Genomic DNA, 25,000 nt, shown 5'->3' with positions numbered 1-25,000 from the left:
ACCCCGGTGCCTGTCAATGCCCCCGGGTAGAACCGCAGTATCTATTTCTGCTTTTGGCAACGGCATTCCATGTCCCTGGTAGAAACGTGCATGCCTTCAACCATCGCTGCTCTTGCACAGGGAAACGCTTGCATGACGATGCTGTGGAAACCACCGGTCACAGCAGGACAATGTCTTCAGCACCTGTCAGGCTGGTAGAGGCAGTCCCGTCAGGACCCAGGTGTGGGTAAGAGGCCTCCCTGTAATGAAGAGGTTTCAGTGTTTGTCTGCCCCCAGGGGGTTAATCCCATTGCTGATTATTGAAACCGCGGTGAGGCATGGTCAGGCAGCGTGCTGGCTGGGGTCCAGGGTGAAAGCGTACCCTGTGATGATGCCTGAGGGCTGCCTGTTCCAGCTAATGGACCCACGCTTTTATTTCCTCATTCAGATATGCGCTTGCATTGAAGGTTGAACAGACCTGGCCTGAACAGCAAGGGCCGTGTCCTGCTGTACTTGCAGTCGCTCCTCCTCAAACACTGAACAGAAATGCCTCGCTAAACTACCACAGACTCCAGGAATCTGCAGGGCAAGAGAAAGGCTCATCCTGGAAGCTGCGTTTTCTGTTGTGCAGTCGTGTCTTAGCCCAAGTGTTCTCTAAGAGAGAGCTGACTACCCGGGCTGTCACAATGGCAGAGGCAAAAACACTGGCTGTTACTGAGGGTTAATCAGAATTCAGTTCAGCGACGGCTGGAAAGATTTGATAAAGCAACTGGTGTCCCTCAAGACGCTCTCGCGATGACAAGTCACTTTTTAACAAGCCAGTGCTGTGTCCGTTGAGAACGAATCGCTGTCGATTCCAAGAAAGTGTTTCTTTATGCGAAGTTCCACTTCTTGCTTTTGATTTGAAACGGTAATTCTCGTTAAACATCGAAGTTTGACTGAAATAAATTTATACAGATAAACGTTGCTAAAAACCACTCGCTGTTTTTTATTTCCTTACCAAAAATAATCATTTCGAAATCCTCTCTGGTTCGTTTAAATGACTGTCAATCATCAAGGATGTGCATTTTCATTTGCCAGCTACAGCGCCTGTCATTCAGAGCACCTACTTTGAAATCAGCAGGTTAAGATGTAGGTAGGTTTTTGCTATAGGTGTACGGTGACAGTTACTAGTTTGATTTGAAAATGGGGCGCAATGAATATTGTGCACAGTACCCCGACTGACGGCTGAAGTCTCTGGGTCAGGACGAAACAAGCCTGTCTGCCTTGCCTTCCATTGACTCCGAGTCCGGCTGTGCTGAAGCAGGAGAGGGGAGCTCAGACTGAATAATAAGAGCGTGCTAGTTCTGTTCAATTATCGAATGCTTTGTTGGGCACACTTTTATATGCTGTGTTTGATTTGCGAGGATTTTTAAATTTGTGTGGGATCTTTATCTTTACGAGGTGTAGCTCCGCTGTGACCAAGCGCTATTTCAGTTCGAATGTTGGTAACCACGGTTTTGTTGCATGTTGAATATAATAAAGGGGTCTCGCTAAACAAGACGTTTCTCAGTGGCATAAAAGTCTTTATCATGAAGTAGGCTCAGGCGTGCTCCTTGCTGAGCCCCTGCTACACTTGATACGGGACCTTGCAGCCTCTGGGATTCCCGCAAGGGCTCACGGTGCCCTGACTCTGCTCACAGGGGCTGTTTGACTGGTGGACTCTGGGAGGAGTGATGACAGGGTTCGGTGGAAGCGAGTTCCCCTGGTTAGGATGACGTGACTCATCTCTTCTAGGGTCACACAGGGGTTGAGAGGAATGTCTCTCTGGCATGCTTGTGCTTGAAGCAGGAAGAGGCGTCATAGCTGGGACTTGCATGTTCATCAGTATTGCAGGTCATTTAAACACATCTCTCAGGAGTGCCAGTCCAGCCCTCCGCTCATGCTGTGAATGTGTCTCTCTCTCTCTCTCTCTCTCTCTCTCTCTCTCTCTCTCTCTCTCTCTCTCTCTCTCTCTCTGCCTCTCTCTCATATTGATGCCTATGACAGCGGAGGCACATTGAGCCTGTAGATGGGGTCCTCAGACAGACCCATGATTATCGCATTGCTGTTCTTGTGTGCACATTGCATTGACAGTCAGTATATTCATATTTATAATTCCACAATAATTGAAGCTCGTCACAGGGTGATAGGAAGTAGTTTTGATCTCTACTGAAAACAGGTTTTACTTAGGAACTTGTTTTTATAAAAAATGTGGTTCCTTACTTTAAATATGGTCAACAAAATTATAGAGCAGTACGCACGCACACGCTGGCACGCACACACACTGACAAACACACACTGATGCATGTTGACACACACACACTGACACACGTGATTATAGAAGCACTGCCTGGTTATTTTCCTGGCCAGTAATGGGTTTAGATGTGATTTACTTCACTGGTTATTACCGAGAGATTGCATCAAAATCAGAGGTATGCAAATGAGCTGTATCTCTGCTTCAGACGTCAAGGGCAACAGCGTCTGTTCTGGATACGGGACATGTCTGAAGACAGGCTCAACTATCAAGACTCACGCTGATGATTATTATTATTATTATTATTATTGCTTAGCAGATGCCCTTATCCATTACAGTTGTTAAAAAATATCACAGAACAAAGTATCACTTTACAGAATATCAGTTTACAGATAAGAGCAGTTACAAAGTACAATAAAGTCAAGTAAGAGCAAAACAAAGAATAATTCCATTTAAGAGCTCGACTGAGAGCACTTGGCTTGTAGTAAAACTATAGTGCGAGGCAGTGCAGTCAGAGAGGTTGCAGTAAGAGCACGTATTTCTAGCGCTCGGTTTATTTGAAATGTAGAAATCATTGCGCTGGAATAACGTATCGTTACATTATATTAAAATATGAATCTGCACATTAGAGATGCACAGCGATGGCCTGAAGTATCAGCACAGATCACAGCGCCGCATTGACACGTCATGATGCAGTACAGCACCTTCCATATCCTGCACACACTTTACAGCAAGACTTCATGTTTAAATGTACGTAGGAAACTGCAGCGTTCGAGTGGGTGGCTCCAAGTAACACAGAGCCAGCCTGTGAAGTAACTTAAAAAAAAAATGATGGTGATTAAGTAGATTCAAGAAAATGCACAGAGTCCTTTTCTTCAATCAGTTGCCAGGTTTATTGAAATATGCAGGGAGTCTGGTCCCAGGTACAGGACAAGCAGAATACTCATCATTACAGTGTTTGCATGACATTAAATACCCTTCTGTGTAGATGGTCCACCTCGTCTTTCTCTGACACTTAACCAATAGCAAAGGTACAACACATTATTCTGTTAATTTATTGTGTGTGTGTGTGTAGTCTAGTGTGACAACCTCTGAACTCAGTGCGTTCTTCACACTCCTGGAGACAAAAGGTCCATAAATCTGCCTTTTGTTATCTTCTTGAGACCTCTTTGATCCCAGTGGCATTATCTCTTTCGATCTCTCTGAAGTCTTTAGATCCTGTGCTAATTGTAGTCCACATCATTGTTATCTTGTTAGCAGCTTACAGTCGGTGTTGGGCAAGAAGCTTGTGGACACAAGGTCTCTGTCAATTGTTAGCAGTACATGCAATGTACAGTTTGCTATCTGCAATATTAGTCTCTTTTCAGAAAAGAACACCAGTATAGCTCTGCCAGTCCACATGCGTAGCAAACTGCTAATCAATTCTCAATCCATGTTTTCCAACAGCCTGCGACTGCTGTTTTCTCTTGGCATGAGTCAAACTTTCTTTTTCTTGCAAGAAGCAATCCGAGACCTCCGATTCTGAACAGCGTCGTCTTCGCCTCGCGTTTCAGACCAGCGGAGTCCAGCAGTGTTTCTCGAGGCTTCTTTTCCTGCCGATCGATCTCGGTTCGTTTAAACTCTGTTTCGATGCCCTTGCTTACTCATGTTCTCCGTTGCAGTGATTCAGCCGCTGCTTGTGTCTGCGGTTGGGTTTGTTTTCATCCAATCAGTATGAAAATAATAATATTCTCTTTGGAGAATGCAGTTCCTAGCGCCGCACTAAATTCATTCTGATCGGGGGACACAGTGTACGGCATTACAGTGTCTATAGCAAGGGACTCGAAGGTGCTGGACGCGAGTGAGAGGTTAACAAGACCTGCATTCAGTCTCCAGTAACTCACAGCATTAAAGGAATACTCCACAGCTCAGAAATGCACAGCTCCCATAAAGGGACAGGAAGTTTATGCATACGCGCCCTTGTCTGGGGTGACCCGTTACATTTTTTTCATGTATCTTTTTAATTGTAATAAATCTTTATAATAATAATCTTTATTTTTTATATAGCGCCTTTCATAGCAGACCACCATCACAAAGCGCTTTACAAGATATGAGACTAGGGTGTGTGAGCTATGCATCATCTCCAGAGTCACTTACAACAACGTCTCACCCCAAAGACAGAGCACAAGGAGGTTCAGTGGCTTGCTCAGGGGGTCACACAGTGAGTCAGTGGCTGAGCTGGGATTTGAACCGGGGACCTGCTGGGGTTACAAGCCTGTTTCTTTAACCACTGGACCACACAGCCTCCTCTAGGGCCCTGTGAAATCCTTTTTATTATTTTGAATTGATTTTTTTCCTGGATTTTTTGGGTACATTGACAGCAGTGATGAAGCCAGAAACGCATGGAAGCATATGACAAAAAAAAAACCAAACAACCCCTTTGTAAACGGTTTTAATGAAAGTGCTTTCAGAAAAGAGGATACAAACTGGCACAATGTAACAGAAACAAATGAGGAACACTGAAAAAAATATTTAAGAATGTCGTCTTTTTTTTTTTTGGTAGTTTTTCTTTTCTGGAACTGGAACATTTCAAAATAGATTGAATGTGTTCATGAATACTTAATGACAATGTAAATAAAAAGCCTGCATATTTTGATTTATTCTGATTTAATAAAAAGGAGCTACTTAATATAACCCTGAGGACTTTGGAGAAAAGGTGCAGCAACATTCTGCAGTGGTGAGGACAGTACTGTCTGCTCGGAATAACTGCTAGGTAATCGCTTCCCTCCCCTGAGCGATAGCTAGCAAGTGACGTGGCGCGAGAGGCGGCGCTTTTTTCCCCCGTTAAAATCACGGTCGTGTATGGTGGCTGAGAGGTGCAAAAATAGTTCTCATGCGTTCACATGACGTGTATTTCTTGAAGCCTCTTGTCAAACAAACACTGTGCTATTTCCATGTCATTTCTTAAGTATGTGCATTTATATTTTGTTTAAACTGATTCTGTGCTAATGTCCTCGGGGGCCTAATTCTGTTTTTTTTCCTCTGAATTCCGCGATTCCGTCTGTGTTCTCCGGGACACGTTTTTCATAGAGCCCTCTATATCCCGTCTGGAGCGACAGCTGCCACGAGTATTTCAAAGAGATAGTTCTAAGAATTAATAATTCTTATTAATTAAGGGGGACCTGATGAGTGGAATGCCTTTCTGGCTCCCGGGTGTGAAATACTGCCTGGTTTGTGCTTGGGGCAGCATTAGTTTGGTACAGCGGGCTGGCTGTGTGGAGTTTGATTGTACAGAGATGGAGCTGCTGAGAGGCTGTGTGATTCAGTCAGGCTGCAACACTCAGGCTGCTGCCAACGGCAGGAAAGTTAGCTGAACTGCAGCATTCAAAAGCCATTTCATTGTGACAGTATCGCAAAGCTGTAGGAGCCTGGGTCTGCCTTGGCACTGGAAAGCTTCGGGACCAAACTGTGTTCGAGTTGTGGCCGTGTTGCTAGAAGAGTGCGCCCAGAGTAAAGCTCTACTGAAATCGCCTTTCCATTTGTAACGTAGCATGCAGTTTTATGAACTGGCTGAATAATAAAAAAAAGAAAGCTTGCATTGAGTGTGGTTTTATAGCCTCTAAATGACATTTTAGGCAGCTCCCCCAAATTCCCCCGTCGAGTTTCGCAGCCTGCAGACAGCGATACGGGAGCGCGGCTCGCAGATGAAGCTCCTTTTCACAGCTCGAATGACCTGGTTTGGGTATGAATCAGGACTTGCAAGCCTGCTAGTGATTGTGTCGCATTGTTAGTGATGATTCGAAAGACCTACTGTAGCGTGTTCGCCCACACGCACAAGCACTTCACTGTCTCGCACTGGAAATTGCATTGACTCCTCATAGTAGAACTTGTGATTCCAAGCTAGAGGGGAGAGCGCGCTTTTGTACCTTCGTTGCTGCCCTGGGTTAGTTGAGCCTGTGAAATTGTGAAGGGGGAGAGTGGCTGTGTTTGGTTGTGTGCTGTGTAGCTCAGGGAGTGGAAGTGCGATTGCTCCCCCAGTGTGCCAGGGGACTGGTATTGATGTCACCCCGCTGCTGCCAGAAGCAGTGACATTGAGACGCAGTGTCGCAGAAGAAGGGGGGCCTCTGGAGACCCCCAGTGGCTCATAGTGCTCCTGCTGAGAAGTACAGCCAGGATGACGCAGGGCATATTTTTTGTTCTTGGTTTGACACAGAGGAGCTATTCTTAACCTCTGAATGAGGGCAGGGAGAGGGGGTAGGCAGTGGAGAGCAGGGCACTTCAACTGTTTCCATCACAGAAGGATGACGCAGTAACACAGTGCCAGGCTGCCTCCTTGTCCTGCACAAGCTAATGACGCATTGCACAACTTGCAGTGGCGTTTTTATTTTTTTGTTCTAGCAGAAAATCTTGGAAATGAAAGAAATGAGCAGGAACAGGGACAAATTGATCCGTGCGATTTTTAGATTCAACACACAGCTCTGCGATGGCAGGGAAATGGATGACCCGTGTCTCGCTCATCTCTGAGGTGTGGTGGGACAGGGAGCTGTGTTGTCATAGCCAGGCTGTAGAATACTTTGTGGGTGACTCACTGCTCTGTGTGGGCAGGCTGTGCTGACTGTAGAGAGAGGCCAAGGGGAACCGTTTTCACAGAGTGGCCCAGGGGCATGCCGGGTGAGATCGCTGTCAGACTCGCAGAGTGTTGACCCTTCATCTCCCTGCTTCCTGTCACTTTGTGTTGGTGTTTTTCACACAGGGAGAAAGGACACCGCGTAATCGGCATGCAAGTGCATGCCTCTCGCTTGCTGTGCAGTAGGGTTAGTGTATGCCGTCGTTGTGCAGGAACAGCTCACAGTGTTCGATGAACTCCAATGAAAATGTGGTGTAATGTTTTCTAACACTTCCCCTGAGAATGCCCGCCCTCCAGAGGCACTCCGACCTGCCTGTGAGATGGATACCACTGCAGGCGCTGCTCTCTTGCTCTCCGTTTGTTTCAAGTCGTTTGCATTGGAGGTATGAAGAGGCTTTGTCCCACGCGGTCTTTGCAGGCTGGGTGTTTACAAGGGAACGCATTGAGGAGGCCTAATCCACGTATCAGTGCTTCGAGCCGCCTCGTTGATTTGAGGGGATTTCAGCTTGTTGATGCTGTGGGATCTCTGCCCAGTCCAGCTTGCTGTGGTGGTACGAGTCGCCTCGTTGATTTGGAGGGATCACTCTCGCTGGGTGGAAGGGCTTTGTGGGGTAGTGCTCAGCTCCACAGTGCTGTCTTGCTGTCATGCTGTTTGACTGCTGTAGATGGGCATGCTCCAGGCTCTGTGCAGAGTCACTTTTGCCTGATACAAGCACACTTTCTAATGTGGTGTGGATGTGGAGAAGCAAGTCCGGTCAATTGAGACAATCTCATTCAGATAAAGGGATTCCTGGTGCTTAACAGTTTAGCTGTAATTGTGGAGTGTGGCTGGATACTGTCTGCCTGGGTTTGAGCAGCGGGGGGGTGGAGAGTGTGCAGGGAGGACTGGAGGATTTACTGAGAATTACCAGCAGACCAGAGAGACTGGATAAGGGTGCTCTCATCTCAGCGGGGGCTCTGTACTCCCCTGGTAAAGCCCTCATGGATCTCACGTTCACGTTGAGTTGTAAGTCTTGGCTGGACACACAGACATGAAGGAGAGAGAATATTATTATATACATATTTAAAAGTCACGTTCCTTGCTGCTGTGGAAGAACTATTCCCCACAGAGCAATGAAACCTGGCAGATACGAACGGTGTGCTGTAGCTTTTAATATGACTAACTCCCACAGACCTGGCAGCAGTGAGGGAGCTTTTAATATTACTAACTCCCACAGACCTGGCAACACAGAGGGAGTTTCTGTAAACTGCAATCTTAGTGGCCTGATGTCAAGTGAGTACCTACTTAAGACAAAATCATATGGCTGTTCCACAGTATTACTGGGTAGAGCAATAGACTGTGATGCTCCTTCGAATTGCTTGTAAAACTGAAAGATATCAGACAGGAAAAGCAGCCCACTGTGCTGCACAGTCTGGCTCTCTCTGGCCCCTGAGGTCCTTGTTGTGCTGTAGCCCCAGGCGGCTGGTTTGGCATCTTACTTTCATCACACAGCAGACCTGAAGGCTGAGTTTGGTGCTGCACGTTGACCTCGTCATCAAAGGATGAGCTGTGGCAGCTACTTCATAACAAGAAAAAACCATCTAAATAAAGGAATAATAATAATAAAAAAAAACCAACTACACTCATTACACTGCGCATGTGTGCGCATCAGTGTCAGCAACATTTCACTGCAACTCTATCTTAAACGAACACTATCGCTGTATATAAGCACATACTATCAATCGCTCTGAATTTCTAAAGCAGTGCTGGTGCAGAAATCGAAACAGAAACGCTCTTTCGCTGTTTGTGTGACTTTTAGACTTCCCTGCAGAATGCTTTGCAATGCGCCAGTCTGGGAACATGTCTATTACAGGTTTGCTGGACTAGTCTCAGCATGCAGAGGTCTCTGCGCAGGGAACCTGCCTGATCTCTGTTTTTCCTTTGGCAGTGAAAGATGTTATTGAAGCGCTGCTTCTCTGAGCGTCGCTGGCTTCCGTTTTTGTGATCTCTCATGCTTACCACAGCCGGCATTTCTGCTCCCATGTCCCACAGTTTTTTCCAGCTTTGTTTAGGATTATGTGAAAATGTGTTGTCATCCAAGAAGCTTGAAATTTCCATGAGTTTTTTTTAATTTTTTTTTTACCCAACGAGGAGGGCTTATCGCATGTGAAGCCGTTGTTGATGGTAAAGTGTGCTGCCTGCCTGCCACAGGGCTCCTCTGGGTCCTAAACCCTGCCTGATACAGATTGCAGAAAGCACAGACTGTACATGACCTTTTTTCCATGGTTTTAGTACCTGAAATATTTGACTTTTGCAGAAATTAAAGGTTTGCCGACCTAAAGGGGTTTAACAGTAATGCTCTGAGCAAAATACGAGAGAGTCTGTCCCGGGAGTTTTCTGGGAGAAGTGTCCGAAAAATGTCCCGAGTCCCAGCAAATAGGGGTGTACAGGTCTGCTTCCAGTATTGTGCGGCAGACTCGCTGGCTTTTCTAATTCTTCTCAACAGCCCTTCAGTTTCCTTCCTGCCTTAACAAAAGAAACGGTGGAAGTCGTGTGTGTTTCTGTGGACGATCCTGAGCTGCGTGTTTCAGAAGAGCTCTTTCATTGTGAAGCACCTGGCTGGCTGGCTGTGCCGCTGATTCAAAATGTGCTGAGAGTGGAACTCTGTCCTTTTCTGCACTTCCCTTATGTTCTCCGCCCTGCCGATCCCTCTGAGGAATGGTGCTGCCTGTCCTGCCAGGCTCCTGGCAAACGCTGCCCGGGAAGAGATTCAGTACCCTGGGCATTCAGAGGTGTGTTTCATCCAATCTGGCTTCATCTTTTTTGTGTGTGTGTGTGTGTAAAACGTCTTGAAATAAAGCAATAGTACATCTGTTGCTTGAGTTATTTTTAATTCGAAAATGATTTAGTGCGAACAGCCAATCAGCTTCCAGATCTAGCGGGCTTCTGTTTAGCATCGAATCTCTGTGGAACGTTGAAGTGCTTAACTCCAAATTCAATTTTAAATCAGTCCGTCCAGGAATACCGGCTTGTTCCTTTAACATTCTAATCTACAACTAATCTGATAACATAGAAAGCTACTAAAACACACTTTCTGACGCTGGTCTGGAGACAAGGGAAATCACATCTGTGACAGGACACCATAAGGAAGGTTCAACTCGCAGCTAATGGACAGCAAATCAACAGGCAGTGACGTGATTGGCCAACGATTCTGTCATAAGCTGGATCCAATCAACACCCTCCCTCAAAACCAGCCCGTCAAACTGCCAACCCTGTTTCAGCTCTTTCAGCAACAGCCAAGTCACTCCCGGCCAGCTTGAGTGACGCCCCGCCTCCAACAAGAAGCTTCGAGTCTGACTCATTACTGCACGGACTGTTCAACAATTACACGTCCTGATAAATTATAATAAGAAAGAGTAAGACCCAAATAAATTAAAATGTTAGCAATAATAATAATAATAACAACGTTCTCGCTCTGTCTTTTTCTATTCCAATTATGTTAGGGACTATTTTTCTCAGCGGAAGGTTACACGGCAAAATATCAGAAGTTCAAGGTAAATATAGGTTTTAAAAGGTTTCTAAAGAGAAAATAAAGAAATGAATCATTTTCTAATAGCGGTAGAGCCGTCTCGATGCGGTACCTGACCTTGACTTTAGAGCCCTCTCCTTCGGCTTGGAACGCAATGCCCCAGTTGTGGTCACCTGCCACGCGGTAGAGCCGCATCGACAGGCTCCCATCGCTTCAGCGTGTTCCAGGCGTGTAATCGGTGAATTCCGTGTGTCTCGCAGTCTCGTCAGCCCCCGGGCTTCCCACTGCTCTCCTGAGTGACAGGAATGGCATGTGTTGGGTTTCAGCAGGTCCAGAACAGTGAATGAATGAGTGGGAACTGCAAGGGTTAATGAAAGCTGATCGCCTCCCCTAGCAATTTTATCTGGAGCAGCCACTCGGACTGGACTGCCGGGGCAGCAAATACTGTAGACGAGAATTCGGGTGGAGCTCACTGCTGTGCTGAAACAAATAGCCAGATAGCCCAACAAACATTTGTATTGTATTCTGTTGGATAACATGGATTGAGAATTGATTAGCAGTTTGCTACGCATGTGGACTGGCAGAGCTATACTGGTGTTCTTTTCTGAAAAGAGACTAATATTGCAGATAGCAGACTGTTTGGTTCAAATTGCATGTACTGCTAACCATTGATAGAGACGATGCGTCTACAAACTGCCCAACAATGACTGCAAGCTAACGAGATAACAATGCTGTGGACTAGAAGGGAACAGGCTCTAGACTTCAGAGAGATCAAAAGAGATAATCCCACTGGCATCAAAGGGGGTCGCAAGGAGATAACAAAAGGCAGATTTATGGACCTTTTGTCTCCAGGAGTGTGAAGAACGCACTGAGTTCAGAGGTTGTCACACTAGACTACACACACACACACACACAATAAATTAAAGTACCTTTGCTATTGGTTAATGTCAGAGAAAGGGGAGGTGGACCATCTACACAGAAGGGTATTTAATGTCATGCAAACATTGTAATGTTGAGTATTCTGTTTGTCCTGTACCTGGGACCAGACTCCCTGCATATTTCAATAAACCTGGCAACTGATTGAAGAAAAGGACTCTGTGCATTTTCTTCAATCTACTTACTCACCATCATTTTTTTGTAAGTTACTTCATATTCCAGGGCAGAAAAACACGTGCGATTATCGGAACGTGAAAATTCCAGTTGATTGCGAGCGCGCGGCAACACGAGACTCGCCGATTCATATAATGGAATCTAATTCATGTGATCATACAGCCTGTGTTTGTAACCTGGAGAGCAGCGCCTGTGGGACTCTGTGTTAAACCCTGCCTGTGATTCACACCCATGTTTGTGCGTCTGCACTGTGATGATAGGGTTACAAGCTGGGCAGCAGTCTCTCATTAATGATCGTTTGGGGCTGTTGCTCACTCTTACTGGCTGGGAAGTGCTTTTGGTGGAGGCTCGTCTGTAATGCTACAGGCAAGGTTGCCCCACTCCGCTCATCTCCACGTGTCCTTCATCAGGACTCCGCAGCTCTAGCGTCAGTGGAAGCAGGCTCTGTGGCTGGTTTGCTGCCAGGTTTACGCGGCAGGGTTCAGCGCTGTAGTCGCTGGGCTCGTTAGATCTGCGTCGGGGGAGTGAAGTGGTAGCGGTGAACGCTCAGGCAGAGCCCCGCGGTATTGCACAGCTGCCACTTTGCCGTGTGTTAAAAACGCCACACCTTCTTGGCTTTCAGACAAGGCTCTCGAACCCGACAGCAAGAGACGACGGTGTTGAATGTTGAGGGGGCTCTGTTGTGAATGTGCTGGTGTTTCTGTGCAGAGTGCAGAGCCTTCCTTTTGACCGGCGGACCGTCAGCTGCCCTTCGTTCCAAACTGCAACACGATGTAATAAAGGAGCAATTGATCCCTGCACTTTGTGTGCCCTGTTTACAACTCGCAGCTACTGTCAGTCAGTAAACTTGAGTTTATTCACGCACTTGGCATGTACTTTCATTCCTGTTCAGTACACTCCATAGCCTGACGTAGAATACTGTTTCACCTTTCACTTCTCAAAGCTCCTGTCTGTAACGCCTGCCTGTCTTTAAGGTCCCTGCCTCTGCTGACTTGCTGGGCTAAACACGGTCAGTGCAGTTCCCTATAGAGCGCTTTTTCTTTTAAACACATTGTGTGGTAAAGAGTGATTCAGTGTCAGTCGACCCAGACAGCGAGAGGCATGCAGACAAAACAGCAAACAACCACAGAAAAAAGAAAAAAAAAAAACTGTTCGAGCCCAGTGGGAGAAACCAAGCCTGTCAAAGATCTTTTATTTGAGCTTAAAAAAACAACCCAGTTTGGCACAGTGAGAAATGCCCCTGCGGCACGCCTCTCTCAGAAATGGCACGCTGGATATGCACTCAAGTCTATTCTCCTTCCCTTTACTGACACGCCATGTACTTAAGAAACTTTTCGTTTGCATTTAAACACGTTGATACCTAGTCAGGCTTGCAGTGCTGCTCTTTTAATCTGGTGCGTTCGCAGCATCAGTAAAGCGATGGAAAAGTGAGGTGCTTTCATGAGTTAACTTGAATGCTCGCTGCGCTGTTGTCTGATAACAAAGCTGGGGTTCTCTGTAGTTTCTAGTTTTTAATAAGGTGAAGATCAATGCCACGCTGCTTTAATAGCGTTACAGTGGGATTTGTCTAATTAATTGTTTGCAAGATATTGAATATCGTTAGGACAGTATCAGGTCAGAGGTATTTGCTTTGTGTTTTAGATGTTTAGAATCAATCTCTACAGGGCAGAGGCTAGTACAGTAATGAGTCTGAAGATGCTCACACTGATGTGGTGAGCTCAACGCACAGGGATGCAGCGCGGTGTAGCAGGGATGTTGTTGGACTACAGTTCCTCCTAAAGGGGGGTTTGACAACCTGGCAGCAACCTGTGTCTGTCAACGCATGACTGCCCGCTGCCCACTGCCCGCCTTTTGCAGTATAGCTGATGTGTCGGCATGCAGTGCTGTTGCAGTTTGCACTGTGGAATGCTGCAAGCTGTATCTTTGCAGAGTTTTCCTGGAGGTGTTGGGCACGGCTCTAGTGACACCCCTCATTCAAAGATGATCAGGAATGCCCAGAGCTCCTGCAGCGATGCTCTGATCCACAGTGTTCGGGCGGGAGTGCTGAGCTCCTGCAGCGATGCTCTGATCCACAGTGTTCGGGCGGGAGTGCAGAGCTCCTGCAGCGATGCTCTGATCCACAGTGTTCGGGCGGGAGTGCAGAGCTCCTGCAGCGATGCTCTGATCCACAGTGTTCGGGCGGGAGTGCAGAGCTCCTGCAGCGATGCTCTGATCCACAGTGTTCGGGCGGGAGTGCAGAGCTCCTGCAGCGATGCTCTGATCGACAGTGTTTGGGCGGGAGTGCAGAGCTCCTGCAGCGATGCTCTGATCCACAGTGTTCGGGCGGGAGTGCAGAACTCCTGCAGCGATGCTCTGATCCACCAGGCTTAGGTCGGCCAGGGTGTTCTCAGCTCACAGCGCACTAGCGACCCCTGTAGACTGGATGGGAGCCTGCAGGCTTGCCTGTAAGCTGCCCAGAACTGTGTTGTCCTCCGACGCTGTAGCTCTGAGGTGGTAAAGGAAATAAATAAAAAAATGACAGTAAGGCAAACCTGTATGAAATGCAGCAGTATCTGTGCAAACATCATGTCTGTCATGTGCAATGGGATCTGAAAATGACTGACTGTACCATGACGCTTCAGTCATTCCCTTCTTCAGGTACAGTTGTGGTTTCTGAGTAATACGCTGGTCATAGAACGCTGTGATGTGATGAAATGTGTCTGAGTTTATTAGAACGAGAGTCGGCATTCATTTCTGATATTTAACAGAAACAAGTAAAGGCTATGCAAAGAACAAATTCAAGGCAGATCTCTGCAGGAGGAGCCTGTCCTCCTAGTGCACTGAGAGGGATTAGCCTCCCAACAGAGCTCTCTGAAGCTGAGCTGTTAAACAAATAAGAGTCCAGATCGCTCCGCTTCTAGATGGCTTTCTTTTCATCCCAGACAGAGTGCGTTATAAAGAGCGGGGTGGCTTGACTGTGGCAGGTGTTGCTTAGTAACCTGAGTGCGTCAGCTGGGGTATTGCAGAAGCAGGAGCCGTTGCATCACGGCAGCAGGCTGGGGTCTTTATTCAGGCATTGTGCGCTCTTTCTGTCAGCTGCTCCGGTGCTGAGCTCAGCATGAAGCAGCCTCCGTCTCCTCTGCAGGGCGCTGCACTCCCACGCAGCCCGCATTACACAGCCTCTGTCAGTCTGTCTGCACTCCGCACCCTGCGCCTGTCTTTAATACTGAGTGTGGTCAGGATCGAATCTTCTCTTAACCCGAGGAAATGCCCCTGATGCACTGGGACTGTGCTTTGCATTATGGATTAGTAAGTGTATGCTGATTAAAAGAATGGCTTTGATTTGATCCCATGGGGTTGTTCAGGGCTCCTGTGTTGTGTGTGCTGTGCTCCCCTGCTGTGTTACGCGGTGGGAGCAGAGCCTCTGTGTCAGAGATGTTACTCTGAACTCAGAGCCTCGGGGTCAGAGAGGTTACTCCTGAACTCAGAGCCTCGGGGTCAGAGAGGTTACTCCTGAACTCAGAGCCTCGGGGTCAGAGAGGTTACTCTGAACTCAGGCTCTGTGTCAGAGATGCTACTGACACTCACTTTTGAAAATGAATGGTTTGTTTGGTCCTGGTGGTCTTGGTTTTCCGCAGTGTGGAAGTTGTTTGATTCTGGTTTTGCTCGCTCTTCATGAATTCTCCCTTGCAGGCTCTATACTGTGAGCTAGTATTGGCTGGCTGGATCAGTGCTCCTGGCTTCACTCTGGGCTCTGCAGTAACTTGCCCAGCCTCCACTGACCCGGCAGGGAGGGTCCAACGTGTTGTACGATCACACTGAATTCCATTGTGTGGAAACCCAGGCATCCTTAATAAAAGACGCAGCTTCCTGCCGTGTCTCCGATCCCTGGGACTGTTTGTAGTAGCCATTCATTTGAAGATCGCCTCTGGTTTATTATTTCTTTCACTCCAGAGCAAAGCTGCTGATTTCTGTAGACACTCTGGAATTGACATTCAGTCTGACGCGGGAGATTGGTTTCTAGTTTTGAAGCAGTTTTTTTTTTATTTTTTTTTTAAACACTTGAGTCAAAGACCAGAGACCGAGCAGGAAGGATAGAGACCACAATCACACTTGTTAACTTAATTAGAAACCTTGTATCGATTCACTGCGGGCTTTGCTTTGTGTAGTGCTTAGCAAAATGAATCTTTAAAATCCACCAGTTCACATTCTTGCATCTATTTAAAAAGTAAAATAATAAAAAAAGATCGTCATAAAAAGCATGGTGGTGTAACCTCTTCAGAAATGGTCTTGTCACACAGCACACAGACACGCACACGGCTGAGCTGCGTGCTTGCCTGCCTGCGTGCCTGTCTGCGTGCGTGCCAGAAACACAGCAGCGTGTCCTAATTGAAGAGTGCGGGTTTGTGTTGTAATGCTCACATCACTTGTTGACTGAGTTCCAGATGATCTGAACACTGAGTCCTGCTGTCACACACAGCAGCATAAACAAGCGCTCTCGTTCTCTCCCCCCTCTGTCTCCTCCTCCTCTCTCTCCTCCCCCCTCTCTCTCTGTCTCCTCCTCTCTCACCCCTCTCTCTTTCCTCCTCTCTCCTGTCTCCTCTCTTGTCTCTCCAGTCTCCTTTCTCTCTCTCCCCTATCTTTCTCCCCTGTCTTACTCCCTTTCTTCCCCCTCTCTCTCCTGTCTCCTCTCGTCCTCCTGTCTTTCTCTCTCTCATATTCTGTAATGTTTTGGTTACATGCCCATGCATGTGTTTATTTAGTTCAGTGATATAGCCCCATGGTTCTCCCTCTCACATTGAAATACCTGCAGTGCTAACTTTACTTGAGTGGTTTTTATCGCCTCTTAATTCTTTCTCTTCCCCCAGTGGCACTCCTGCTACTATTTATCTCCCTACTGGAATCACTGAAGCCTGCCTGCCTGCCTCTCTCCCTCCCTCCCTCCCTCCCTGCCTGTCTCCCTCCCTCCCCCTGTCTCCCTCCCTCCCTCCCTCCCTCCCCCCCTGCCTGCCTGCCTGTCTGCCTCCCTCCCTCCCTGCCTGCCTGCCTGTCTCCCTCCCTCCCTGCCTGTCTGCCCGTCTGCCTCCATCTCTGCCTGCCTGCCTATCTCCCTCCCTCCCTGCCTGCCTGCCTGCCTCCCTCCCTCCCTGCCTCCCTGCCTGCCTCCCTCCCTCCCTCCCTCCCTGCCTCCCTCCCTCCCTCCCTCCGTCCCTCCCTCCCTCCCTCCCTCCCTCCTGTCCCTGCCTCCCTGCCTGTCCCTGCCTGTCTGCCTGTCTCCCTGCCTCTCCCTCCCTGCCTGCCTCCCTGCCTGCCTCCCTGCCTGCCTGCCTCCCTCCCTCCCTGCCTGTCTCCCTCCCTCCCTCCCTGCCTGTCTCCCTCCCTCCCTCCCTGCCTGTCTCGCTCCCTCCCTCCCTGCCTGTCTCGCTCCCTCCCTGCCTGCCTCCCTCCCTGCCTGTCTCCCTGTCTCTTTCCGCTGGCTTGTTTGTGCTGCAGCTGCCAGCGTCCAGCTCATTGTTTCCGTGTGAGTTCACCTTAGCAACAGGGACTGTTTCTGCCATTCCATTCTGTGTCTCATCCTCAGCGCTGGCGAGGCTGCTTCTGAGAGACTAGGGAGGGAGGGGAGATTGCTGTCCAGTCGCAGTGCACTGGCCAGCGCGTCCCTGCTCACGGGCTGGCAGAGTGAGTGTATTGGCGGCACGCACGCAGTCCTTATTGGAGGCTTCCTCTTTCCTGACACGGGGGCTCCCTGAGCCTCTGGCTCCAGGGATTCCCCTCCGCTCGGGCTGCGTCTGTTTCCGATGTGAGTCACTCCTCAGAGTTCTTTGGTGTGTCCCTCCCCACATCTGTTACCAACTCTGCACACTGAACCGCTTCGATGAAAGAGGCTTGCAGGTTTACCAGCTGTGCTGTAAAAAGACTCCCCAGGCCTTTTAATACCGCAGCATGGGCCGTGTTCATTGGGAAAACCCCTCTCTCCCTCCCGGAGTGCTTTCTTTGATCAGCTTTCTCAGTTCTTGGAAACATGCAAGGGTACAGAGAGTGAGATCTGGTTTGGTTTAGTTTAAGATCTACCCTGCCTTGCAGTGCAGATTAAAGCAGCCCACGCTCTACTCTGTGACTTAACAGGAAGGCATTCTGTGTTGCTGTCTTTGCACGCTTGCACGTCTTTGTAATGCAAGCACTGTACTAATTGTTTCAGACGATTCTTTTACTAGGGTCCAGTTGCAATGAAACCCTGGAGTGATGGTTGATGGCGATCCCTCAGTACCAGGGTAGGACCCCCAAGTGCAGTTGCTTCCCTTCCCTATGTCTGTCTCTGGACTTCCAGCTGAAGCAGACTGTCCCTCAGCTCTGAGGCAGGCTGCCCTCAAAGAGACCGCCCCGGCGCTTTGATCTGCCTCCCTTTGAAAATGAGCTGCTGGGTGGAGCTGGCAGGATTTCTGTTAAGTGAAAGACATGAAGTGACAGAACCGCTGTGTTGTTAGCCTTCCTGCAGCAGGAGCAGCAGTGTTAACCCCTGTGGTCCCTGTGCGTGGAACTCTGCTGTCTCTGCACTCAGAGATGCTGCATTGCCAGTCTCGGGAGGTGCTGTAGTGGAACCTGAGTTCATGCATTTCAGGACCTCAGTCTTCCTCCTGGTAGTAGAATGTCCACCCTGTCCACTTTCCAGTCCAAGTGTCCTCAGTCTCTGTCTGTCTTTGAGTGATCAGCAGTGGGAGATTTGCAGAGATTCACCCCTCTACTCTTTATTTCAGGTGGCCATTAAGATTGTTGACAAGACGCAGCTGGATGACGAGAACCTGAAGAAGATCTTCAGAGAGGTCGAGATCATGAAGATGCTACGACACCCTCACATCATCCGACTCTACCAGGTATGAGCACTCGCTGTGTCTGTGTGAGCGTGTGTGCGTGCCTGTGAGCGCACGTGTGTGTGTCTGTGAGCGTGTGTGTCTGTGTGCCTGTGCGTCAGTGTGTGTCTGTGAGCGTGTGTGTCTGTGTGCCTGTGCGTCAGTGTGTTTCTGTGAGTGTGTGTCTGTGTGCCTGTGTGTCAGTGTGTTTCTGTGAGCGTGTGTGTCTGTGTGCCTGTGCGTCAGTGTGTTTCTGTGAGTGTGTGTCTGAGCGTGTGTGTGAGTGTGTTTCTGTGAGCGTGTGTGTCTGTGTGCCTGTGTGTCTGAGCGTGTGTGTCAGTGTGTTTCTGTGAGTGTGTGTCTGTGTGCCTGTGCGTCAGTGTGTTTCTGTGAGTGTGTGTCTGTGTGTGTGTGTCAGTGTGTTTCTGTGAGTGTGTGTCTGTGCGTGTGTGTCAGTGTGTTTCTGTGAGTGTGTGTCTGTGTGAGCGTGTGTGTGTCTCTGTGAGCGTGTGTGTGTCTGAGCCTGTGTGTGTGTCAGTGTGTGTCTGTGAGCGTGTGTGTGAGTGTGTGTCTGAGCGTGTGTGTCAGTGTGTCTGGTGAGTCAGTGTGTGTTTGTGTGTGTGTGTGTGTGTGTGTCTGTGTGCCTGTGTGTCAGTGTGTTTCTGTGAGTGTGTGTCTGTGTGTGTGTGTCAGTGTGTGTCTGTAAGCGTGTGTGCGTGTGCCTGTGTGTCAGTGTGTTTCTGTGAGTGTGTGTCTGTGTGCCTGTGCGTCAGTGTGTTTCTGTAAGTGTGTGTCTGAGCGTGTGTGTCAGTGTGTTTCTGTGAGTGTGTGTCTGTGTGCCTGTGTGTCAGTGTGTGTCTGTGAGTGTGTGTCTGTGTGCCTGTGTGTCAGTGTGTGTCTGTGCGTGTGTGCCTGTGCGTCAGTGTGTTTCTGTGAGTGTGTGTCTGTGTGCCTGTGTGTCAGTGTGTTTCTGTGAGTGTGTGTCTGAGCGTGTGTGTGAGTGTGTGTCTGTGTGTGTGTGTGCGTGTCACACACAGAGTGATGTGTCTGTGAGTGTGTGTCTGTGCGTCAGTGTGTTTCTGTGAGTGTGTGTCTGTGTGCCGTCATGTGCCTGTGTGTCTGTGTGTGTGCGTCAGTGTGTGTGTGTGTGTGTGTGCCTGTGTGTCAGTGTGTTTCTGTGAGTGTGTGTCTGTGTGCCTGTGCGTCAGTGTGTTTCTGTGAGTGTGTGTCTGAGCGTGTGTGTCAGTGTGTTTCTGTGAGTGTGTGTCTGTGTGCCTGTGCGTCAGTGTGTTTCTGTGAGTGTGTGTCTGTGCGTGTGCGTCAGTGTGTTTCTGTGAGTGTGTGTCTGAGCGTGTGTGTCAGTGTGTTTCTGTGAGTGTGTGTCTGTGTGCCTGTGCGTCAGTGTGTTTCTGTGAGTCAGTGTGTTTCTGTGAGTGTGTGTCTGAGCGTGTGTGTCAGTGTGTTTCTGTGAGTGTGTGTCTGAGCGTGTGTGTTTTACTTTATCCTTTTTAATTAAGTAGCTATATATTACCTGACATGGGTGCAGTGTGGAAGGCGGCACAGTGGTGAGGTGGTTATCCCCGCTGCCTCACAGCGCCAGGGTCCTGGGTTGGATTCCGGTCTAGGGGTCTGTCTGTGTGGAGTGTGCATGTTCTCCCTGTGTTCGTGTTGGTTTTCTCCTGGTACTCCGGTTTCCTCCCACAGTCCAAAGACATGCTGTTCAGGTTGATTGGTCATTCTGAATTGCCCTCTGTGTGTGTGTGTGAGTGTGTTTGTGTGTGTGGTGCCCTGCGGTGGACTGGCGTCCCATCCCGGGTGTAGTCCTGTCTTGCGCCCCCGTGTCTGCTGGGTTAGGCTCCCTCTCACCGCGACCCTGTAAAGGATTAAGCGGTTATTGACGATGGATGAATGGGTGCTGTGTGGATTACCTACAGTACAGTATAGTGTAGGTGATGTCCACAAGGATGAATGCATGGTCCATTTCTTTATGTTGCATCTGTTTGTGCTCCTCCCAAGGTCATGGAGACGGAACGCATGATCTATCTGGTGACGGAATACGCCAGCGGCGGGGAGATATTCGGTAAGTGTTAGCGACACATTGCTTCCTAATGAACAGGTTGATATTTTGATAGTCTTCTCTGTCTTGTTCTACTTTTCTCTCCCACTCCCTGGCCCTCTTCTCTCTCCCCACTCCCCGGCCCTTTTCTCTCTCTCGTGCTCCCTGACCCTCTTCTCTCTCTCGTGCTCCCTGGCCCTCTTCTCTCTCTCCCGCTCCCCGGCCCTCTTCTCTCTCCCCAGCCCCCCTTTCCCTTGGCAGTCGAGTCTCACTGCAGGTGGCTCTGATCTGATCTGTTCTGCAGAGTGTCTGTTTTTATCTTTATGGGTGTAAGCAGAAACAGTTCTAGGAATAGGGAAGTTGCTGCACTTCCAGACTGTGTGTTTTTTACTATGACTCGTGCTGACTCTGTTTCCAGTAGCAGAGGACGATGCACAAATTTACTGAGTAGATGGTGTGTGTACAGAGCGCTGCAGCGAGTGGAAACGCTCCTGACACACTGTTAGTCACAAGCACACACGTACATGTCACATCTCTGTACACTCTTTTTCCAGCATGCCGCAGTTCTCCAGCAGTGCAGAATGACTGCAATGATATCCCCATGCTTTGGCGTGGCACAGTGCAGCAGTAAGCTGCTCTAGCTGCTGCTGGGACTGGGGGATGGCAGCTCTGAGGAGCTGTGGGGTTTCACGTGGCTTTCTCATGAATGGAAGGGGCTGGAGCGCCAGGAAATGGCAGACCTCAGTGGAATGTAAACGATTCCAGTGTGTGCGTGTGTCAGTGTGCATGTTCATATGCGTGTGTGTGTGTGTATATCTGTGTCTCTCTGAGTGCATGTGTGTATGTCAGTGTGTGTGTGTCTCAGTGTGTGTATGTGCGTGTATGTGCGTCTCAGTGTGTGTATGTGCGTGTGTATGTCAGTGTGTGTGTCTGTGTGTGTGTCTCAGTGTGTGTGTGTGTGTGCGTGTGTATGTCTCTCAGTGTGTGTGTATGTGCGTGTGTATGTCTCTCAGTGTGTGTGTATGTGCGTGTGTGTGTGTGTGTGTGTATGTCAGTGTGTGTGTGTGTGTGTGTGTGTGTGTGTGTGTGTGTCAGTGTGTGTGTGTGTCTCAGTGTGTGTGTGTCAGTGTGTGTGTGTGTGTGTGTCTCAGTGTGTGTGTGCGTGTATGTGTGTCTCAGTGTGTGTATGTGCGTGTATGTGTGTCTGTGTGTGTATGTCAGTGTGTGTCTCTGTGTGTGTGTGTGTGTGTCTCTCTGTCTGTGTGTGTGTGTATGTCAGTGTGTGTGTGTGTGTGTGTGTGTGTGTGTGTGTGTGTGTGTGTGCGCGCGTGTGTGTGTGTGCGCTCACTCGGTGCCACGTTTCCCAATTTGTAGAAATAAAGGGACTTGTCCAGGGTGCTGTGAGGGTTGGCAGGGCAGGCCTGGGCTGTGCTCAGGGCTCGGCAGTGCCACAGAAATGCTTTCCCTTGGTAAGATAAGCAACCCGGCAGAGAGGACCACAACACACGGCTAAAGTTTTCAGAGTAGCTCAGGCAGCGAGAGACTCAAATAGGGAAAATCAGCCTGCTGTCAGAGCTGGAGAGAGACAAACATTGCAAAGATGCTCACAGAATTGTCGTCTTTTATCTTAAAGGCATTTTCTTGAATGCTTTATTCTCCACGGCGCCATAATGAAAAACCAGATACCTTCAGCTCCTGGGCAGGGGTCCTGTGATAATGGTGCGGGGGCGCTGAAGAGATTGATTTGAAAGCTGTGATGCTCAGTTTCTTGTTCATTGCTGTGGAGTCCCCTCAGTAATGCAGCAGCGGCAGAGCTGGTCCTGGGGGGAGAGTCTGCTTCTGTTCCACAGCAATCTGGGGGCCAGCCTCTCAGGCACTGCCCCGAGAGCCACCTCATTCCAGGGCTAGTTTAGATACAGCAGATCCCTTCAATATATATTTTACAGCACCTCCATTAAGTTAAGGGGTAATTCCAGTTCAGTACAGTATCAGGGTTGGAAATCAGGCTCCAGACTTCAGTAGGAGCTTGATTAGCCACAGTGCATAGGTAACAAGCTCAGGTGTGAATCTCATAGTGAAACCTGGAGTGGATCAGACTGCTATGCCGTGGGAGTCGTGTTTCCACCCTGCAGTGGGGGGAGCTCTGCGCTGAGAGCCAGCAGATTCAGTACAGTGTGAAGAGCGCTGTGCTGGGCTAATGCGCTGTCCTGTCCCGCAGATCACCTGGTGTCTCACGGGCGCATGGCAGAGAAGGAAGCGCGCAAGAAGTTCAAACAGATCGTGGCTGCGGTGCACTTCTGTCACTGCAGGAACATCGTGCACCGCGACCTGAAGGCAGAGAACCTGCTGCTGGACAACAACCTCAACATGAAGATCGCAGGTAGGGGGCGCTGCCTCTGCGGCTGGGTTTGACAGCTCTCGCTGACTCTCTGATCTCCAGGGGTAACCCCTCTTCTGCTCTGCTGTGTGGGAGGGAGGAGGAGGAGGGGGATGTGTGCTGCTTTTACACAGCGGAGCTGAAGCACAGGAACAGGGGCTGCCCAGCCCAGCTGCCTGCTCAGCATTCTCTACACTCCCAAGACTAGCAAGAGAACCCACTCAATACACACACGCACAAGCACACATACACGCGCACACTGGAGCCCTGTGAAGTGGCCCTGTCTCTCTGTTTTTCTCACCAGTACATTGTCTCTCTCTCTCTCTCTCTTCCTCCCTGACTCTGCCCTGCAGATTTTGGGTTCAGTAATCTGTTCTCTCAAGGCCAGCTCTTGAAGACGTGGTGCGGCAGCCCCCCCTACGCGGCGCCTGAGCTCTTTGAGGGCAAGGAGTACGACGGGCCCAAAGTGGACATCTGGGTGAGTGTGAGCCCCCAAGAAAGATACACTGACCTCTCCTCCCTCCCTCTCTCTCCCCTGTGCAGAGTCTCTGAGTGCTGCTCTGTGTGCTGGTGTGTGTATGTGTGTGTGTGTGTGTGCGCACTGACCTCTCTCTCTCTCTCTCTCTCTCTCTCTCTCTCTCTCTCTCTCTCTCTCTCTCTCTCTCTCTCTCTCTCTCTCTCTCCCTCCCCCGTGCAGAGTCTCGGAATGGTGCTGTATGTGCTGGTGTGTGTGTGTGCACACTGACCTCTATCTCTCTCTCTCCCCTGTGCAGAGTCTCGGAGTGGTGCTCTATGTGCTGGTGTGTGTGTGTGTGTGTGTGCGTGTGCACTGTGCTCTCTCTCTCTCTCTCTCCCCCGTGCAGAGTCTCGGAGTGGTGCTCTATGTGCTGGTGTGTGTGTGTGTGTGTGCGTGTGCACTGACCTCTCTCTCTCTCTCCCCGTGCAGAGTCTCGGAGTGGTGCTCTATGTGCTTGTGTGTGCACTGACCCCTCTCTCTCTCTCCCCCGTGCAGAGTCTCGGAGTGGTGCTCTATGTGCTTGTGTGTGTGTGCGCACCTCTCTCTTCTCTCCCCTGTGCAGAGTCTCGGAGTGGTGCTCTGTGTGCTGGTGTGTGTGTGTGTGTGTGTGTGCGCACTGTCCTCTCTCTCTCTCTCCCCCGCGCAGAGTCTCGGAGTGGTGCTCTATGTGCTGGTGTGTGTGTGCACTGACCCCTCTCTCTCTCTCTCTCTCTCTCTCTCCCCCGTGCAGAGTCTCGGAGTGGTGCTCTATGTGCTGGTGTGTGTGTGCACTGACCTCTCTCTCTCTCTCTCTCTCTCTCTCTCTCTCCCCCGTGCTCTATGTGCTGGTGTGTGTGCACTGACCCCTCTCTCTCTCTCTCGGAGTGGTGCTCTATGTGCTGGTGTGTGTGTGCACTGACCTCTCTCTCTCTCTCTCCCCCGTGCAGAGTCTCGGAGTGGTGCTCTATGTGCTGGTGTGTGTGTGCACTGACCCCTCTCTCTCTCTCTCTCTCTCCCCCCCCGTGCAGAGTCTCGGAGTGGTGCTCTGTGTGCTGGTGTGTGGTGTGAGGTGGTGTGTGTGTGACCACCATGACCCTCTCTCTCTCTCTCTCCCGTCTCAGAGTCTCGGAGATGGTGCTCTATGTGCTGGTGTGTGTGTGTGCATGACGAGAGAGACCCAGAGACAGAGGGGGTGGCACTCTGAGCTCCTACCACACGAGATAGGAGTCTCACACACACGGTGAGGGGAGTGGTGAGAGGGAAGATGAGAGAGGCACCGTCTCAGAGCATGTGTGCTCACTCCTCTCTCTCTCACGGAGCAGAGTCAGGGTGGGCTCTACCAACGAGATGTGACTGGTGTGGCAGTGTGGGAGACCCTCTGAGGAGCCTCTCTCTCTCTCTCTCTCTCTCTCTCTCCCCCCCGTGCAGAGTCTCGGAGTGGTGCTCTATGTGCTTGTGTGTGTGTGCGCACTGACCTCTCTCTCTCTCTCCCCTGTGCAGAGTCTCGGAGTGGTGCTCTATGTGCTGGTGTGTGTGTGCACTGACCGCTCTCTCTCTCTCTCCCTCCCTCTCTCTGCACTCTCCCCTCTCTCTCTCTCCCCGTGCAGAGTCTCGGAGTGGTGCTCTATGTGCTGGTGTGTGTGCACTGACCCCTCTCTCTCTCTCTCTCTCTCTCTCCTCCCCCGTGCAGAGTCTCGGAGTGGTGCTCTATGTGTTGGTGTGTGTGTGCACTGACCCCTCTCTCTCTCTCCCCTGTGCAGAGTCT

The 25,000-nt window shown here is 49.7% G+C and overlaps 1 protein-coding gene across 1 annotated transcript in view; it reads left to right on the top strand.

The window, feature by feature from the left end:
* sik3 (SIK family kinase 3) overlaps window positions 1-25,000 on the top strand; it is a 54,224-nt gene that overhangs the window by 9,722 nt on the left and 19,502 nt on the right. Inside the window, exons 2-5 of the mRNA XM_041234870.1 lie at window positions 18,214-18,330; window positions 20,323-20,386; window positions 22,581-22,742; window positions 23,093-23,217. Coding sequence (XP_041090804.1) covers window positions 18,214-18,330; window positions 20,323-20,386; window positions 22,581-22,742; window positions 23,093-23,217 — 468 coding nt within the window. The remainder of the gene's footprint in view (window positions 1-18,213; window positions 18,331-20,322; window positions 20,387-22,580; window positions 22,743-23,092; window positions 23,218-25,000) is intronic.

Source organism: Polyodon spathula, chromosome 36, assembly GCF_017654505.1.
Source record: "Polyodon spathula isolate WHYD16114869_AA chromosome 36, ASM1765450v1, whole genome shotgun sequence".
NCBI classification, from domain to species: domain Eukaryota; kingdom Metazoa; phylum Chordata; class Actinopteri; order Acipenseriformes; family Polyodontidae; genus Polyodon; species Polyodon spathula.
The sequence above is the reverse complement of the archived record's forward strand: the minus strand, read 5'-3'. Positions and strand labels throughout refer to the sequence as shown.